This window comes from Ochotona princeps, chromosome 10 (genome assembly GCF_030435755.1).
Source record: "Ochotona princeps isolate mOchPri1 chromosome 10, mOchPri1.hap1, whole genome shotgun sequence".
In the NCBI taxonomy this organism is placed as follows: domain Eukaryota; kingdom Metazoa; phylum Chordata; class Mammalia; order Lagomorpha; family Ochotonidae; genus Ochotona; species Ochotona princeps.
Genome location: NC_080841.1, coordinates 44492353 through 44512603, shown reverse-complemented (window position 1 = coordinate 44512603; position 20251 = coordinate 44492353). Strand labels below are relative to the sequence as shown.

The 20251-nt window shown below is 42.9% G+C and overlaps 1 protein-coding gene and 1 long non-coding RNA gene across 2 annotated transcripts in view; one reads left to right on the top strand and one right to left on the bottom strand.

Annotated features, from left to right (window-relative positions):
• Positions 1–1806: 1806 nt before the first annotated feature.
• On the bottom strand, positions 1807–10299 carry LOC131481264 (uncharacterized). Its single transcript, XR_009246195.1, has 3 exons — positions 10042–10299; positions 6488–6563; positions 1807–2696 (listed from the first exon to the last, which is right to left on the bottom strand). It is a non-coding gene; the product is annotated as an uncharacterized LOC131481264 (long non-coding RNA).
• Positions 10300–10483: 184 nt separating this feature from the next.
• The window catches only part of ERO1B (endoplasmic reticulum oxidoreductase 1 beta), a 59442-nt gene continuing 49674 nt past the window's right edge, over positions 10484–20251 (top strand). Inside the window, exon 1 of the mRNA XM_004578519.2 lies at positions 10484–10787. Within this exon, the coding sequence (XP_004578576.2) occupies positions 10686–10787 (102 nt within the window). The 5' untranslated portion in view covers positions 10484–10685. The remainder of the gene's footprint in view (positions 10788–20251) is intronic.

Below are 20251 nucleotides of genomic sequence, written 5' to 3'. Positions count from 1 at the left end.
ACTTAGACAACATGGCATAAAATACAAATATTTATTTTTCAGTCTTGGAGGCTGGGAAGTCTAAGCTCAAAGCTGAGATCTTAAAGTTGGTGTCCGGTGAGGGCCTGTTTCCTGTTTCACAGTTGGTGTTTTCAAGGAACTCTCTGGAGTGTTTTGTGAAGATACTAATGCCATTCATAAGAGATCTACCCTCAGAATCTAATTGTCACTGGCGTTGTCTCTCCTATCCAAGCACTAACCAGACCCATCCCTTAGCTTCCACAATCAGAAGAGTATTTGTATTCAGGATGATAAGTCTGTAAACAATAGGCCTTGTCTCTTAACACCAGTTTAGGGGTAATAAATTTTGGAGGGGCACAACATACAGTATTTATTTATTTATATTGGGAAGGCAGGTTTACAGAGAGAAGGAGAAACAGAAAGAAAGATCTCTCACCTGCTGATTCATTCTCCTAGTGGCCACAACAACCAGAGCTGAGCCGATCTGAAGCCAGGAGCCAAGAGCTTCTTCTGGGTCTCCCACGCAGGTGCAGCGTCCCAAAGCTTTGAGCCATCCTCAACTGCTTTCCTAAGCCACAAGTAGGGAGCTGGAAAACATGGAGTCTTTAATGTTACTGTATCAATTTTATGTCATAGTCATGATTATGCTATAAAAACCTTTCTAATATCTTATTTAGCTTAATGTTTATAGTTCATAATATTGCAATATTTACAGTTCACAATATAGTAATATTTACAGTTGTAATATTGAGTTAATAACCATTAACATTTCAGAAGACAACTGGACACTACTATTCATCAGTATATTTTTCTTTTGAAAGCATATCATGCAGATAGAAGAGAAACCATTTCATGCTAATTAATTTGATATTTTGTTTTAGTTGTTTAGAATTAATTCCAGATGACATGAACTTTTCCATTTTAAAAATATTTACTTATTTGAAAGAGTTACAAAGAAAGTAAGATTCACAGTAAGATATATTGCATCCATTGCTTCACTCCCCAAATGGCCAATAATGGCTTGGGTCAGGCTAAAGCTAAGAGCCAGGAACCATTCTGGGGTCTCCCACATGTGAATGAGGCCCAAGGTCATAGGCTATCTTCCATTGCTTGCCAGGTACATTATTAGCAGGGAGCTGGAGAGGAGGTGGAGCAGCCAGGAATCAAACTGATGCCCAAGATGAAGGCTGACATTGCAGGCAGTGGCTTAACTCACTATGCCACAATGCCAGCCCATGAATTTTTTCCATTTTTGACAAAAACCTCAGGTAGGTAAGTATATTAAAACTGCTTTCACTGGGGTAGAGAGGAATGTGTAAGTGGATTCAGAGGCATTTTAGGGCAGTAGGATGATTCTGTGTGATTCTACAGTGGTAGATACATGTTAGACATTTATGAAAGCCCATGGATTATACAACATGAAGAGGGAGCCCTGATGTAAATTATGCACTTGGGTTGATTAACCTGATTTAGTGTTGGCTAATTGATTGTAACAAATGCAGTACACTCTGGTGGTGATGCTAATAATAGTGAGGCTGTATGTGGAGTGAGGAGGATTACATGGAAACTCTCTGTTCTTTCCACTTAATTTTGCTGTAAGTTTAAACTGCTCTAAAAGACAAGGTCCATTAAACAATGTTTATACATGGCGATTAAAAATGACCATGAAAGCAACTGATAAGAGAACCTTTCAGTTATCGCTCTATTATAGTTGTATAAATCCAGAGTTGCCATAAAAAGGCACCAGAGATCAGGAACATCAGATTTTTAAAAAATATGAGAGTTTCAGAGAGGGAGGGACAGAGATCTTTCATCCACTAGTCCACTCCCTACAGGACCACAACAGCCAGGGTTGGGCCAAAGCAAAGCCAGGAATTTCATTTGGGTTATCTACATGTGTGGTGGGGGTCCAAGCACCTGAGCCATCCTCTACCTTCCCAGACATGTTAGTAGGGAGCTGGATTGGAAGAGGAACATCTAGGACACAAACCAGTGCTCCTATATGAGATGCTCATGCTACAGGTGGAGGCTCAATCTGATGTGCCACATGTAGGCTTGTGAGAAATCAAATTTACATATTCAGATACTATATATCCTTGTACATCCTTTTCCTTATGGAGACTATGAATGGATCCTGTGGCTTTTGCATACATGGAATACCAGATGCTCAGAGTCCAGGCTGTGCTGGATCCTCACCAAGCAGGGCCCATAAGATGCGCTTTCTATCTCTGCAGGCCTACTGGGGTAACATGAGGTATCTGTTTTCATTTCCAAGAGTGTGGTCTTTGGGAGATCTTAAGCTTTGAGGAGAGTTGACCCTTAACATCCAAAGTTTACACAGAGAGGGGGTTTTAACAGCCACAACAGCCTTTTTTTTTCTTCAAAAGTATGGGAAACCACCATATTGATTTTCATCAATATTCTCTTCACAGTCATCTACAAAATTATAGCTTTGCTGCTGTCTATAACATTTGCCATTCTGACATCCCTGATGCCCATATGGGCAGTAACTTGGCAGAAGCATGGCTGGTTCTTCTGTCATGGAGTGATGGAATGCTAGACAATCCTCAGTGAGCACACTGTCATTAAGTGCAGTGTCACCACGGTAGTCTTTCTCTACTGTACCTTAAAATTAGAGTTGGGGAGGTCTTCATCACCAAACAGTGGTAGTTCTCTCTTCCATAAAATGCTGTGTTCTACAATGAGATTAAGTAGGACCTTTATTTTGAGATTGATGCCTGGGTCAAGCTGAGAGCACCAATGTCAATTTATTCTGCACAAGTGATAGTGAGAAATATCTTACAATTTTTGCTTCTTTTATTTATTACTGGACTTGAAGTTTTAGCGGCTCTCATGGGCTGCTAAGGGAACAAGCTCTTTATGAAGATGTCATGCCCAGGTGAATTTGCCAAGGTATGGTCTCTGCCTTTGGCACGGACGCTGCTAGCCTTCAGCATCCAAAGTCTCATCCTGCTCTGAGGCACAAAGGTCAAATTCAAAACGACAGCATCCCCTGGAATTAGCACAAATGAAAAAAGTCTCATCTGAATTATCAGTATAGTTGTTTTAAAAAAATCACATAGCCTATCCTTTGTAATGCAATGTTTGTTAATGTAAGTGAATTCTTGAGCAGCGCACTTTCTGGGTAAGGGAGGAAACATTTTTAAAAGGCAACATCAGGGTCCAGTGCAATGGGCCAGCGGCTAAAACCTTGCCTTGCATGCATTGGGATTCCAAGCAGGCAACAGTTGGTGTCCAGCTGCTCCACCTCCCATCCAACTCCCTGCTGTGGTCTGGGAGGGCAGTTGAGGATGGCCTAAGGTCTTGGTACCCTGTAGCCCCATAGGACACCTGGAAGAAGCATCTGGTTCTTGGTTTTGGATTGGCTTATTTCTAAATGTGGCCTCCAAGGTGAACAGGCAGAAAGAGGATCTTTCTCTCTGTCTCTCCACCTCTCTGTGGATCTGCCTTTCTAAGGAAAATAAATAAATCTTAAAAAAAAATGGCAACATCATCCACTGCTACATTGCCCATATAACTTAGACCACACTTTTACCTGAAGACAGTTTGTGTATGAACAAATGCCTAAGAACACTTCCACTTTCTTCTATTGTGCATCTTGCTGTCCAGGCTGAGCCTACAATTTAGAAGTAACATCACCTTTCTTAATGAGAACCTGGAGAACCAACTGTAGCACCATTCGTAGGAGTCCAGAACACCAAGGTACATTTTGGTCATGTGAATGAAATGACAGTAATGTCACCAGATTGCCCATCTGAGCTGTCAGCAAGCAGGGACCATATATTGGAGGTCAAAGTTTAGGACCAGATAGCCCTATAGTTACTATCTTGTGGGAACTCATCATAGTAGTACAGAGGAAATTTCACATGGTAAGCCAGTAAGAAGAGACAGAGAGAGATGGAGGGAAGGTGTGAAAGAAAGAGAGAGAAAGAGAGAGAGAGAGAGAAAGAGCAAGTAGGCAAGCAGCTAGGCAGCTCTCTAGTAAGAACCACCAGGAAAATGAGATTTTAAGAGCTATTTAAAACAGACTCTGAAAACTAGGGAAAAGAGTATCTCAAGAAATTTTGATCTTAAAAAAAATCAGACATTTTCTCATTGTCTTCTAGTCTTTTAATTGTAAATGGATGAAAACAGTATCTTAAGGAATTACCATACAATTTTCTTAAATAGAATAGGAAATGAATTCCTGTGCTCACAGGAGAGATGAGAGGCAAAACTAGTCTCTCTCCTTCCTGAAATTAACTTGATGATTCCCTAGAATGCAACGTACTATGGTGCCTTCTGTGGTGAACAGTGGAGAGTTATAAATAAGGAGATTCCCAGAGAGGTTCCAACCCTAAGACATTAGGTAAGAGACATGTTGAATGCCTTGCAAAGTGTGTACTGGCTTATCTTTTTTTTTTCTCCCCAAAGAACAACAGCACAGGGTGTTTGTATAACTTTCTAACTGCAAGGTAGTCATCCTACTCAAGTAGAAAGAGCTCCTTGAAGAATGTGAATCTGTGAGGGATAATCAAAAGTTCCGGAGGACAATAAAAATCAACAAAATGGCAACCGCATGCAGATTATTCTGTTAAGACTAAATGGGAGTGGGCCTGGTGCCATGGCCTAGCAGCTAAAGTCCTCACCTTGAACGTGCCAGGATCCCATATGGGTGTCGGTTCTAATCCCAGCAGCTCCACTTCCCATCCAGCTCCCTGCCTGGGAAAGCAGTCGAGGACAGCCCAAAGGCTTGGGACCCTGCACCCACGTGGGAGACCTGCAGGAGGTTCCTGGTTCCCAGCTTCGGATGGGCGCAGCACCGGCCGTTGCGCTCACTTGGGGAGTGAATCATCGGACGGAAGATCTTCCTTTCTGTCTCTCCTCCTCTCTGTATATCTGACTTTGTAATAAAAATAAATAAATCTTAAAAAAAAAAAGACTAAATGGGATTTAAATCCTAGACAAGATGTTGGCAAGTATGAAATGTGGCACTCCGGGGGTCAGGGTCCTGCTCAAATGGGCTGTAAAGTAAAACCCGGCTCTATTGAGCATGTAGGAAAAGAGGAAAGTAAAACATTGGTGGGTGGAGGGTGAATGTGACTCCAAAAATTTCAGCACAATGCAAGAATGAAATACTTGCTTAGGAATCAATACACACTTGAGTGACCTCAGGAAAAAGCATATGAACTTGAGAGAAACTAAACTTCTTAAAGATTCCCCATGACTTGTGGTACAGATGAGCAAGGGAGAAGTGACAAAACAGAATCAATCCACAGACCACCTGTGATGCCAATGACCTGCCTGCTTGTCCGTCACTGCACAAGCCACTTGTGTGGTCATGTTCCTCTCTACTTCCCATGATGTTCATTTTCACATAAAAAAAACTTGCATAGTATCACTTCTCTGTGTGCTTTGTCCTGGATTCTGCAGAATTGAGTGCAGGTAGGTACACAGTTTTGTGATTGTGTGAAGTTAGGTGAGGGGCAGGTGTTGCAGCACAGTGGTTAAGACACCACTTGATAAAAAATAAATAAAATCTTAAAAAAAAAGACACCACTTGATATATCCAATATCCCATATTGAAGTGTCTAGATTTGAGTTCTTTATCTGCTTCTGACCTAGCTTCCTGCTAATATATACCCTAAGAGGCAACAAGTGATGGTCCAAGAAGTTGGGACCTACATGGGAGACCCACATTGAACTCGTGGCTGAAGCCTGGCCAGCTCTAGCTGTGTGTGCATTTGGGGAGTAAACCAGCAAGCAGACAGAAGATCAGTCTCTTTCTCTCTCTCTCTCTTCTCCTGTTGCTCTGTCTTTCAAATAAATCTGGGGGTGGGTTTTGGAAAATCTGAAAAACAAAAAAAAGAAAAACACCTTAAAATAAAAAATAGGTTGGATAAGAGGCAGAAATTGGCAGGATTCTCAGTCTATAATTATTTGGATTTTCCCACCGCTCTGTCATCAAATCATACCTTAACTTCTAGCATCATACAAGAATTCATTTCTTATAAAAGGTTTAATCCAAAAAGCATATAACACCATGTAAAATCCTTCAGAAGAGTAAATAATTGTGATTCAAGTTTATCAGCTTTAATGCTATGACTTGAAATAGTTGACTGTAACAGCTGAGTAAATATTAAGAAAAATAAGGAATACTTCAAGTAGAATAAATAAGTCATAGATCAGTCAAGTTCTTTGATTTTAACTACTTTTAATCCTTATAACTTGTCAAAAGTAATGGGGAAGAAATCCCCTGAGTAAATTTCAGAAATATGATCATCAAGCAAAAAATTTCCTTGTAACCAAATCACAAATGGAAATCCCATTAAAAAATTATCATGGTGAGTTGTCAACGCTAGTACCACTGACAAATACAGTTGTTTAAATACAACAGATTGCCATTACTCAGCAGGTTCATTAATCACAATCCAGCTTGCTATCAGCAGAGAAAATTACGGCTGTTATTAACTTTCCACCCCATTACCTTAACCTTTATTTGGAGCCATTCATCAACGATTTCCTCCTTCATTAGAAGTCACAAGTTAATCAAGACATCAAGTCTTCAAAGAAACACATACAATGGAAGATCTCAGAAATGTAAATGCTTATTTCAATTTCATTAATTCACAACATTTCTTAAAGGTTATGATTATCTGCTCAAAACCATTCTCAAGCTTTGCTTCAAAAACGATGAGCTACAGAACATTTGATATAGTGCCCGAAGAAATCTTTAGAAATAACAACTTCCAGTAACTGGTCTCTGCCTTGATATTTTTGGTAGGTCTGCAATATACCTCTAGTTATGGACTGTAAACACTTGTCTTACTGAAAGACTGACTGCTTAATTTTATTGTATTTTCCAGGAGTATTTCTTTTTAACAATCCTGTCTCCTGTTCCTCCAGAGGAAATGTTTAGGGACCCCATACTCACCAATGGTTCTGAGATACCTTCTAAGATAATCTGACTACAAACAATCTTAACTAATCAATCAAAAAATACTTATTGGCCACTTTAGACAGGAATGAGAGCCACAAAAGACAACTGCAGTGCAAAAAGAATCTTCTAAAATTTTATACTCCAGATGGGTAATCATAACCACGTACACAGGAAAAGCTAACTCTATCACTGAAGGGAAGATTATTAGTACTAAAAGAAAGAATGTGATAGCTAGAAACCGCAATACAACTCCAATAGCTAACTCTGGATTCCAGGGTTAGAATGATGAATCCATTCTCCAAGAAGGGGAAGTGGAGCGGGAAGGAACAGAGGATAAACAAAGTCTAAGATGGACTGGGGGAAAGGAGGGGAAATCATCTGTATTTGAAAACAAAACAGAATGAATCTGCAGTAAGTATGTGTTTTTGTCCGTAATGTCAGGTATAATTACACTGCCAATATGTACATGATCAATCTTGGCTTTAGCATATTTGAGAGCACCCGTTTGAAAAGATGAAGTACATAAGTCATCTATGGTTGATTTTGTTTGGCCCTTTTTAGAATCATGGGAAACACAGACCTGGTTGGCCCTAGCAGAATTACTCTTTATGCTGATAGTTCCTCTAAAGCAATTCCCTTCCATATCTTGATGAAATCAATTACAAATGATTGTTTGTGATTGGGGAGTGATAAGGATGACTGACATAGCTGGTGCCATCCTTTCTCACAGTAGCAGATTTTAAGAAGCTCTTAAAATTCCTCTATTCAAAAAAATAAAATAGCCTTTGTTTTGTAGCTTACATCCAGTTATAGAAGCAAAGAGAATTTCCCTTACACTGGAGATTTGAGAGTTTTGACTGAAATAAACTTGAAGTAAATAAATTAACAGGAGAAAAAGCCTATGTAAGGTAAAAACAAGCAAATAGTAGATATAATGTGGCTGTTATCTTCTGGATCAGGTCACCAGGAGGACAAAAGTATCTGAACCCTGTCTTACAGTTTCTTGTCTCTTTTCTTTCCTCTGTTGACATAAATTGTTTTTCCAATTATACATATTTTAGAAAAATGTCTGAGGTGCAAGAAGATAGAGATTTCCCATCCACTGGTTCACTCCCCAAACGCCTGCAATACTTGGGGTTAGGCCAAGCTAGAGTTCAGTCCAGAAAGCAATCCAAGTCTCTTCTATGGGTGGCTGGACCTTACCTGCTGCCTCCTAGGGTCTACACTGGCAGGAAGCTGCAGCCGTCAGAGTCAGGAGTCAAATCCAGGAACTCTGACAGAGGTCATGGGTGTTTAAACTAGTAGGGCCGCAATGACTGCCCCAGTGTCTGTCCCAGTGACAAATCTTGAAGGGCTCTGAAGTAAGGATCACAGATTTTGTCCTTGATATCAGACACCAGATCGCTATTTAAAATAGGAAAGTTTATAACTCATTACTTTTTTTTTAAGTCTTGTAAAAATTCAAGGCAATGTTATTAACAGTGTCAAAGGCAGCACAAACAGGAATCTTGATGAAGGTTAATGCTTTGACCAAGGCAAAGCTTTCTCTCTTCAGCAGCACATTCATAGAAACAAAACAGGAGGCAGGCACTGGTGCTGCAGTGTGTTGAGCTGCATTCCACATTCAAGGCTGGTTGGAATTCTGGCTCTTCTGTTTGCGATCAAGCTTCATGGTGATGCATTCTGGGAGGTAGCAGACGATGGCTCAAGTGCTTGGACCACTGCCACCCACATGGGAAACCTGAAAGGAGTTCTAGACTCCTGACTGAAGCCTAGCCCACCAGCCAGAGGTGGGTCAGCTGGCAGGTATTTGGCATCTGTATCAGTGCAAGAAAATCTCTCTCCATCTCTCTCGGCTGGGGTAGTTGATCAATTTGTTCAGTCCTGCATCCTCTGTTACGGTACCAGGTGCCCTCTGCAGGCACTGCTATTTCCTCCAAGTACAACCAGATATGCTGTCCACTGCTCTTTCAAAGCCACTGAAGAGACCCAACTCCGACACATGCATTCCACAATCAGACCACTGAACCTGCAATTCTCTCTGTGGCTGGAGTTCTGAATCCAGCGGTTTGGGGGCATCCCCAAAGAAACATCATCTGAGGTAGTCCCAGACCTGATTCTTGTGTATGCTTGCCAATACAGGGTCTGGCACAGCTTCTAGAAGCTCAAAAGGCAAAGAAACATATGGTCCCCTGGAGCTTCCAGAAAAGAATACAGCCCTACACATCCATTTTGGACCTCTGACCTTGGAAATGTGAAGTGATTAAATTTTTTTAACATCATTCCATCTGTGGACATTTGTTACAGCAGTGGTGGAAAACCCGCACTACACAAATGTAAGATAACATATGCCTAATTTTTTAGAAATTAAGGATATTAATAAAACTAATAGCAATTATCCTTTACTCAGTACTTCCAACTGCTGCATGCTATACTAGAACCTATATGTATAAATAGTCAACCTTATGTAATCTTAGAACATCATTTGGGGGTAGAAATTAAGGCACATAACTAACTGGAAAGGTTTAGGTTGGGATCACTTATTCCCATTCCCACATCTTTCTTTCTTTTTTCTTTTTAATTTATTTTTATTGGAAAGGCACATATACAGAGAGGAGGATAGAGAGAGGAAGATCTTCCGTCCCATGATTCACTACCCAAGTGGCCGCAACAGCTGGAGCTGAGCCGATCCAAAGCCAGGAGCCTGGGGCCTCTTCTGGGTCTCCCACACGGGTGCAGGATCCCAAGGCTTTGGGCCATCCTACCTGCTTTCCCAGGCCACAGGCAGGGAGCTGGATGGTGAGCAGGGCTGCCGGGATATGAACTGATGCCCAAGTGGGATCCTGGCGCAGGACTTTAGCTGCTAGGCTACCAAGTCGGGCCAACCATTTCCACGTTTCATTACAAATGTCTGGTTCTGTCCTATTCTTTGGCGTGCATTCTTTTTGCATGCGTCAAAACAGGAGTGGGAGTTGGGACAAGAGGTGACATCCACGTCTGGGGAGATAGCCACCTCTACAAGTCGCCGGGGACCTAACCCAGGCAGCCGCAGCAGACGTGAGGCTGGGGAAAAGTGAACGAAACAAAGAAACCTCGCTGACCACAAAGTGGAAGATGCCGCCCCATTCGATTTTTCACTCTCACACGTAGTGGACGGATCCTGGCTCCCGGCGGCGGTGCGAGCTCAGCGGACGACGACGTGAGGGGCCGCCACAGCACCACTCAGGGAGGACTTGTCTCCCGGAGCAACCGGCCGCGTCGCGGCTCCGGGAGCCGGTGCCGGAGGACGCCCCTAGCTCCCCAGCTCTCGCCTCTCGGTGTTTTGGAGGCCCGCGTGGTCCCGCCTCATTGGTCGCCGAGGAGCCTTAGGCCTCGGGGAGGAGGCGCGGCAGCCTCACTTGTAGTTCTCAGGTTTGCTCGGCCGCCCGCTCCGCCTTCCGACCACAGCGCCGGGGCGGCGGCCGGGACCACAACTCCCACAAGGCCCCTCGCTCGGTATGGGGGCGTGGTCTCGGGCACCCGAGGCAAGCCGGGGGCGGGGCCGCCTGGAGCATGAAGCGGGGGCGCCGGGCTTGCCTGCCTTCCAGCTGCCGCGCGCCTCGGGGAGCGTCACTGACTGCCGGCCGGCGTGCAGCCCTAGGACCCTGGCATCCCTCTGCCACCGGGAACCGTCCCCTTGGGTCGTTGCCCGGGTCATCCGCTGTGCCACGGCCCTGAGGGGAGGCGGCGGGGGGTAGAGGTCAACATGAACTGGGGGTCCCGCTGGGCCGGCGCCAGGCAGGGGGCGGCGGCCGGAGTGCAGCTGCTGGTCACCCTGAGCTTCCTCCTGAGGGTCGTCGAGGCCCAGGTAAGCGTGAGGGATGGCGGGCCGGGGACTCCTGGCCGACCCCCGCATCTTCCCTCCGTGGACGCTGCGACGGCTGTGGCCGTTCGGCCGGGAGGGCCCCGGAACTGGGAGCTCAAGTGATTTCTTGGCGATCGGATAAGCCGCGGAAGGGGGGAGGTGGAGGCAGCGTCAGCGAGTGGACTGCGGTGTGCGGGGATGGCGACACTCGGACCAGTGGCAGGCAAAGAAAAAGAGGAAGGTGGGGAAGGTCCCCTGAACTGTTTTCTGTATCTTTCTGATGTTGGCGGGAGACGGGACGGGGATAAAACCGCCGTCGGTCTCGTGAGGAGAGCAGAGCCCGGCACCCCAGGTTGATGTCCGTTCCTTCTAGAGTCCCACGGACCCCCGCAGTCCTGCCAGCAGCAGAGTGGGCTAGGAGGGCGCAGCACAAGACCTAACTTGTGTTAACTTCTGGACTAAAGGTTCGTGGGCTTTTCCTCTGGCTCGAGAATGCTTTTGTACCCAGCTGTGAGCTGTTATGTGGCATCGCCAAGTGAACCGAAGTAGGACCCTTGGCTCCTGAGTCGGCCCTGAGGGCTCTTGGATGCACGCTTTGGCTCTCAGTCGTGAGGTGCCCACCGCCGGTCAATTCAGAGTTTGGGGTTGTGTTGGTAAAGGCAGATGTTACAGAAGCGTTCTCCATATGCTAGAAATCCTAGAAATCTAGAGCCTATTGCCTTAAGAGAGGTGTTTGCTGGTTTTTGAAAAATTCAGCGAATTTTAACAAGCTGCTGGGTGCACCTGCTGTGACAGTACTGTTAAAAACAAAAGTGTTCTCAGGTGGCTTGATAATGAGGGGGAAATGCGATTTGACGTAATTAGTGCTCATTGCTGTGAAAAGTGGAAAGTAATCTAAGTATAGCCACGTAAACATGTTTGTCTGACTTTACACAGATGCTTTTTCTCATGGTGTTATTGTGCTCTGTGTACTATTCACGAATGCCTGAGTATCTCCTTAGTGTTGGTTTCAATGTCAATTTATTTGAAAGAGGGGCGAGGAGAGGGAGGGATGGAGGGGAGAGGAGAGGAAGAACTGGAGTGGAATCTTCCAGCTACTGGTTCACTTAGCAAATACCTGAGCCAGCTGAAGGCTGGAGCCAGACACTACTCCCTGTTTCCCACCCGGGAGGCACAGACCCAGCACTGGACCCCTTGCCTGCTGCCACCCAGAGTGAACAAGAGCAAGAAGCTGGAATAAAAGGAGAGCTGGGACTGCAGTCCAGGTACACCTGTGGAGTGTGGGCATCCTGAACAGTGTCTTCACCCAGCACCAGCCGCATTTTTTAAATGAATGTTATGAGTAAAAATAAGAGGGGCATGGCCCCAGCACCGTGACCTAGCAGCTAAAGTCCTCGCCTTGAACGCCAGGATCCCATATGGGCACCGGTTCTAATTCCGGCAGCTCTGCTTCCCATCCAGCTCCCTGGTTGTGGCCTGGGAAAGCAGTCAAGGACGACCCAAAGCCTTGGGACCCTGCACCCATGTAGGAGACCCAGAAGAGCTACTGGCTCCTGGCTTCAGATCGGCACAGCACCGGCCATCGTGGTCACTTGGGTAGTGAATCATGGGACGGAAGATCTTCCTCTCTGTCTCTCCTCCTCGCTATATGTATCTGACTTTGCAATAAAAATAAATAAATCTTAAAAAAAATAAGAGGAGCAAACTTCAGTTTTAGGAGGAGTATGTTAAAAATACAGGTTCTCCAACTCTAGCTCCAGATAATCCTGGTTGAGTGGGTCTGGGCTGTGATCCAGGAATTGGTGTTTTAAATAAACCCTACAGGTAACTAATGGGGTTATTCTTTGGATTATTTTCAGACCCCCATTGGGGAACACTGAAATAGTGAAAACCCAGCCAGACCGACCAGATTCAGGAAAAAACAGTTTTCCAAACTGCCTTTTGCAGAATTATTTTCTAGTTAGCAGAGTTTGGGGTTGGCTTTTGAGTGGAATTTGTACTTAGATAAGATATTCTAAAATGAGATTTCTCACTTTCTATTTTTTAGAAAACATTGTATGCTTATTATCAAACTAGATGCTTCATTTCAGTGTTGGCTTTTGAGTGGAATTTGTACTTAGATAAGATATTCTAAAATGAGATTTCTCATTTTCTATTTTTTAGAAAACATTGTATGCTTATTATCAAACTAGATGCTTCATTTTAGGTTTCTTTACCTCTAAGTATGTGTGATTAATGCTTTATACATAACACCTGTACTGTTAATTTCCTTATATCCAAATGAGTATGCTGATACATAGTTTAACAGTTAAACATATTCAAAGTAGCATTATGCCAGTCCTCTAAAGTGAATGTATTTGTTTTTGTTTCTAGTGGTACTTTGTACTGTAGTGTTTGATCATGTTTTAGATGGTATGTTAACCTGTAATATGCCTTAAAATACTTAATTTAGATCTCCCAGAGGTGGGGCCATTGAGGTGACTGATGATAAGTGAGGGACTGACATTAAACTGCCAGAAAGTACACCTGTTGCTGCTCCCCATGGTATATCTGTGTATCTCTTCCTCTGTAATAGAGGAAAGCAGAAGGAGATGAAGAAAATAAAAATGGAGCTCAGCCACTTCTTCCACATACTTGATTGGTGGAAAAACAGTACAGATAAAGAAGTTAATTTTTGAAAAGTATCTATGAAGAAGAAATCAAGGACAAACAGATGTATTTCCTTGCAATAAAAGCAGAAAAATATTTTGGAACACATACAATATACATTTGTATACTGTTTTTCTTATGCATGAGATGTAAATATGCTTCTTGTAGGATGATGAAGCTCTAGAAAACAAAGGCATGGTATGTGCGAGTGATCTAAGAACCTGGCTATAAAAAAATTGCAGTCAGATATAGTTTAAATTTTTCCAAGTGAACTTCTGAAGAAATACACAGACTCCTCCCTCCATCCCCAACAAGTAGAAAGCCAGTAATTTGGGATTCAAATAATGTTGTACTAGTTCATCACCTGGGCATTTTTCTCAGACCCTGAACACTTTTAAGTTTCTGCTGTAACAGCTAGCTGTGTTGGGTGGAGTGGGCCAGAAATAACACCCGTGTCTTCCCACAGAGGAAACCAATAAGAGATTCCCACCATGAAATCTGAGCTCCAAAAAGCTAGGTACTAAATGAAAAGGTAAATGAGAAATGAAACCCAGTGCTAGTAAGGTGAAAGCTACTAGGGACAGGGAAGAAACTTCTCTGACAATCTGTAAACACGAACTAGTCCTTACACAGCTACAGGCAAAATCTTGGGATTTGTGTTGGGAAAAACATCAAGTGGAAAATGTAGTGAATAGCAAGCAGTCCCGGGTTTGTGTGCCTCAGATTACTGGAAGAAGCAAATGCCTGTCTCCTCTAGAGAAGAATATTCAGCTCAAGCCCTAAAACATTCTTGAACTTCAGGTAGCAACAAATGAACAAAGAAAAATCACAGAACACAGAGACAGGAACCCGTGAATCAGATGCAGGTAATCCTTGGCTTATGCTGACCAGCTTAGTACAATTTGATTTTATGATGGTGTGAAAGTGACCCACCTTCAGCAGAAACTGTGCTCGAAGTTTTGAATTTGGATTCTTTTGAGGGCAGACGATACATGGTAAGGACTCTTGGATGTTGGGAAGTGGTGTACTTTTCCTAGTCAGTCATGCATTCACAAGCAGGAGATAGCTGATATTTCAGAGTGTGCTGTGTTGCTAAGCTATGCTATTCACTGAGTTGGTGTGTTAAATGCATTTTGAAATTACATTTTCATAATATGGGTAGGGTTATTTGGACACAATCCATTGTTAGTGAGGAATATATTTATTAGAAGACAGGAACAGACAAGCAATGATCTTCAAACTCTGAACTTTTCGAATAACTTAATGTCAATACAGTGTGTTAAGTAAAAAAGAGAAATGAGATTTTAAAGAATGCTGACAATTTTACAAATAGAATAAAAGACTCTGGATGGATTGAATGATTACACAAAGCTGAAAAATTTTGATAGAATGACATGAGATGGGGCCTAGCGGCGTGGCCTAGCAGCTAAAGTCCTCGACTTGAATGTGCAGGGATCCTATATGGGCGCCGGTTCTGATCCCAGCAACTCCACTTCCCATCCAGCTCCCTGCTTGTGGCCTGGGAAAGCAGTCGAGGACGGCCCAAAGCATTGGGACACTGCACCCACGTGGGAGACCCGGATGAGGTTCCAGGTTCCTAGCTCCGGATCAGCACAGCACCAGCTGTTGCACTCTCTTGGGTAGTGAATCATCAGATGGAAGATCTTCCTCTCTGTCTCTCCTCCTCTCTGTATATCTGACTTTGTAATAAAATAAATAAATCTTAAAAAAAAAAAGAATGACATGAGATGGCATCTAATTCATTCTAGCAAATCCTCTGCAGCGTCCTATTCTTTCAGGACCTCACTAATAAAATTTAAGAGTAATCTACATGTATTCATTCACTCATCTCTGTTCTCATTTATTTTTTAATTCCAGTTAGTTACCATAGAATTGTTTGTGCTGTTATCAAAGTACAGTCCTTCCTGGTGTATGAGGGATCTTCAGAGTCTATGGAAGATGTGTAGTATGAAAAATTGTGAGTAGATCTAAAATGATTTCTGTAAAATTTTTTTAAGAATTTGAGAAGAAGGGCCCAGCGGCGTGGCCTAGTGGCTAAAGTCCTCGCCTTGAAAGCCCCGGGATCCCATATGGGCGCCGGTTCTAATCCCGGCAGCTCCACTTCCCATCCAGCTCCCTGCTTGTGGCCTGGGAAAGCAGTTGAGGACGACCCAAGGCTTTGGGACCCTGCACCCGCGTGGGAGACCCGGAAGAGGTTCCAGGTTCCCGGCATCGGATCGGCGCGTACTGGCCCGTTGGGGGTCACTTGGGGAGTGAATCATCGGACGGAAGATCTTCCTCTCTGTCTCTCCTCCTCTGTGTATATCTGGCTGTAATAAAATGAATAAATCTTAAAAAAAAAAAAAGAATTTGAGAAGAGATGGCAGGATCTGCCATTTTCTGATTCACTTCCCAAGTAGTACCAGAAAGGTCTGTTCTAGACCAAAGTCAGAAGCTGGGAGCTCAGTCCAGGCTTCCTGGTTCCCTGGCACTCAGCTGCTAGAGCCATCACCTGCTTCCTCCCAGGCACACATTACAAGGAAGCTGTAATCAGAAGTGGAGCTTGGACTGAGTCTCAAGCACTGTGTGTAGAACTGCCAGGCCCCAAATGGCATCCCCCCCTCAAATTTATCTTTTAATTTCATTTTCCCCATGAACTTTTTCAAGTCCCTTCATATAGGTGCCATTCTTTCTCATTTCAAGGATCTGGTCCCAGAAATCTTCACTTTTTCCTATTTCATAGATGTGTCCATCAATAAGAGACTTCCTATCATTTAAAAAAACTAATTATTCAATTTTATGTATTCGTATGGTTCATACTGTCAGTTTCTGAGATTTATGCCAAAGTGTAAATATTTTAAAAAGATTTATTTATTGTTATTACAAAGTCAGATATATAGAGAGAAGGACAGACAGAGAGGAAAATCTTCCATCCGATGACTCACTACCCAGGTGAGCGCAACGGCTGGTGCTGTGCTGATCCGAAGCCAGGAGCCAGGAACCTCCTGCAGGTCTCCCACATAGGTGCAGGATCCCAAAGCATTGGGCCATCCTTGACTGCTTTCCCAGGCCACAAGCAGGGAAGTAGATGGGAAGTGGAGCTGCCGGGATTAGAACCGGCGCCCATATGGGATCCCGGTGTGTTCAAGGCGAGGACTTTACCGTTAGGCCATGCCGCCAGGCCCTAAAGTGTCAATTTATCCAACGTGTTCTCTCTGAAATAATTTTCCTGGCCATACAGTGTAAACTAGAAATCTTCCATACTTATTTGGCACTATATATTCTTATTCTTTGCTCAGGCTTTTCCAGTGGCTTCCTTTTGCATTCAGTATGATACAAAAACACATTTGGTTTGTGTCTCATTCTAAGAACTCCTAAAACCCTTGACATGTCCCAGACTCTATTTAATTGTACCATTAAATTCAAAATTAGGGCCCAGCGGCGTGGCCTAGTGGCTAAAGTCCTCGCCTTGAAAGCCCGGGATCCTATATGGGCGCCGGTTCTAATCCCACCTGCTCCACTTCCCATCCAGCTCCCTGCTTGTGGCCTGGGAAAGCAGTCGAGGACGGCCCAGAGCTTTGGGACCCTGCACCCGCGTGGGAGACCTGGAAGAGGTTCCAGGTTCCCGGCATCGGATCGGCGCGTACTGGCCCGTTGGGGGTCACCTGGGGAATGAATCATCGGATGGAAGATCTTCCTCTCTGTCCTCCTCTGTGTATATCTGGCTGTAATAAAATGAATAAATCTTTAAAAAAAAATTTCAAAAAATTCAAAATTAAAAAAAATTGTCTTAAAAAAATGTGCCTCTCTCAATCACATCTGCGTTCATGCTAATGAGGTAATTTGAGATAAGATCCTGTGTTTTGTAGTTTGGGACTAAGACTAGAAAGACCAGAAAGATCAATAATCCAAACCTTGAACAAATAGATTTGATAAATGTCTGGGTGGGAAACACATTGACCTTCTTGGGAGGATGGTATGCTGGTAGAAGGCAGGAGAGTGCCTTAGGTTCCTTGCCTTCAATGCCAAGTGCTCCGTGTTGCTAAATTGTATCCTGTATAATAAATTTGTAAAATAAGTGTTAAGGAGTTTTTGTGAGGCATTCTAACAAATTATCAAGCTTTAAAAACAAAGCTCTGGGGAACTCTCGGTTTTTAAAGCCTGTCAGAAGAACAAATGGCCTGAATGGAAATCAGCGTCTGAAGTGGGGACAGTTTTGTGTGACTTTGGCTCTAAACCTGTGGATCTGCATCAACTAATGGTTAATATCAGAAATAGATTGCTAGATACTTTATTGATCTTTGAGAGGAGTGGTATGAGAATACATCTCAGACTTAAAAAAGACTGAAGTATTATAAAGCAACTGCCGTTGTGGTATAGTGGGTTTAGCTACCACTTGCGATGCCAGTATCCCATATGAAGTACTTGTTTCAGCCTTGGCTGCTCTACTTCCTTTCTAGCTACCCTGTTAATGTACCTGGAAGGCGGTGGAAGATGGCTCAGGTGTCTGGCACCTACCACTCAGATGGAGATCCTAACTTCTGGCTTCAGCCTGGCTGAATCTAACTCTTGAAGCCACTGGGAGAGTAAACCAGCAATGGAAGATCTCTTTGTTATTCTGCCTTTCAAATAAATAAAGTATGTTTTTAAAAAATAAATATCTCAATTTTCTCCTTGCTACTTCATATTTCTCATTTTTCAAAAATATTGGCTAAACTTACTGCTTCAGTAAGCTTTCACTTAGTATTCTCAGAATATTTTTCCCTCTTTCAAGATTAACATGGAGACCTTCATAACCCTCTGATTTTATAATGTGCAGCCACTGTTCTACAATCCCTGTTTTCATTCCTTAATTTTTTCCCATATCACTTATTGTAAACTCACAAATCTTGTACTAAATTTTCTCTTTATTCTGTGAAATAGGATCCCTGAGGGTAGAATTTTTTCTCCCCACTACAGAATTCTATATTTCTAGCATTGGTACAAAGCTTGTGTTAGGTCTCAATAAATATGTTTAATGAATAAATAAATGAAAGATTAATGCAAATAAATTATTCACAATGAATTCCAGAGAGACAGTGGGATAATCAATATTAAATGGGACTTAAGAGACATGGAGAATACAATAAGAAGGTCTAGTGTGTCTAATTGGTGTTCCAGGAGCATATAAAGGAATAGGAAAGAATCAATATTGATTTCTGCAGATCAGTATGTAAGAGAGTCCAATAGAAAAATGAACAAAAATTACAAGTAGATATTTCACACAAGAAAAGAAAGTACCTGATATAGTGTAGCAAGTAAGACCATTGCTTATATTGAGGCATCCCATATGGGTACCAGTTTGTGTCCCAGCTGCTCTGCTTCAAATCTAGTTCCCTGTAGATGGCCTGGGAAAGCAGCAGAGATGGTCTAAGTATTTTGGCCCTTACACTCAAACAGGAGCCTGAAGTTCCTAGCTTCGACCCTTGTCTTCAGTCATTTGAGGAGCAAACCAGGGGATGGAAGGTGGTTCATTCTCTGTTGCAGTCTGTTTCTGTGGCTCTCCTCCTCTCTGTAACTCTTTCAGATACATTTTTAAAAATGTCATGAAATGTGAATGTATTACCTCATTAATGCAGTTAAAAAAATGATGCCCTTTAATGCTTGCTGGGATGGCAAAAATAAAGCATATATTAATGTTAAATATTGATAAGGATGTGGCTTGACAGTAATCCCCATACGTTGTTGGTTGGATCATTAGCTGATACAACTATTTTGGAAATCAGCCTGCCATTTTCCAATGCAACTGAACAGAGTTTACTCCTGAGCTTATAGCCTGAAGAAACTCTTCATGTAAGAGAATATGTATACAAGAATGTGTATATAACATTATTCTTCAGCCAGGTATGCAAATAGTCTAAATATGGGTTGTATTAGTTTCCTGTCTCTACAGTGATTGTCACAAACTTAATGACATCAAGCAGCATAAATTTGTTCTGGGGGTGGTTTTTACAGTATAAAATCAACATATCCACAGGCTTGCGTTCCTTCTAGAGCTACTAGAAGCGAATTGTTGCTTACATTTTCCAAGTTTCTAGAGGCTTCTGTGAACTTTGGCTGGTGACCTCTTCCTGCATCATGAGAGCCAGAAGCATAGGGAAAGCTTTGTGTCTGGCTATTTCATTCTCGTGGTTCCACTTGAATAGGCCTAGTGTTGTTTCCCCACCTCACGATCCTTAACTTATTCACGTAGTTTTTATCATGTAAGATTTCATTCAGACATTTCAGGAATAAGTCCTGAGCATATTTGTGGGGTGCCATTATTCTACTTACTGTATGTGTATTAACAGTAGAATGAATTGTGGTATTTTCATGTAACACAACGATTACAGCAGGGAAAATGAATATGCTTACCATAAGCTCATGCTTGTGTATTGATGGGCAAAAGAAAATGTTAGCAAAAGAAGCATGTTTTAAGAAAAGATTTATTTATTTGAAAAAGAGAGATCTTCCATCTGCTACTTCACTCCCCAATTGGCCACAAAATTTGGGGCTGGGCCAAGCTAAAGCCAGGAGCCTGGCACCTCATCTAAATCTCCCACGTGAGTTTCAGAGGCCCAAACAGCTGGGCCATTTTCCACTGCTTTCCCAGGAACATTAGCAGAGAGCTGGATTAGAAGTGGAACAGTTGAAACTTGAACTGGCACTTATGTGTGATGCTGTTGCACATGGCAGCTTAGCACACTGGGTCACAGTGCCAGCCTCAACAAAGGAAGAATATTCTAGAAAAATCTGCACATTCCATTCTATTAATATTAAACTTCAAAAATAGAGGGGGG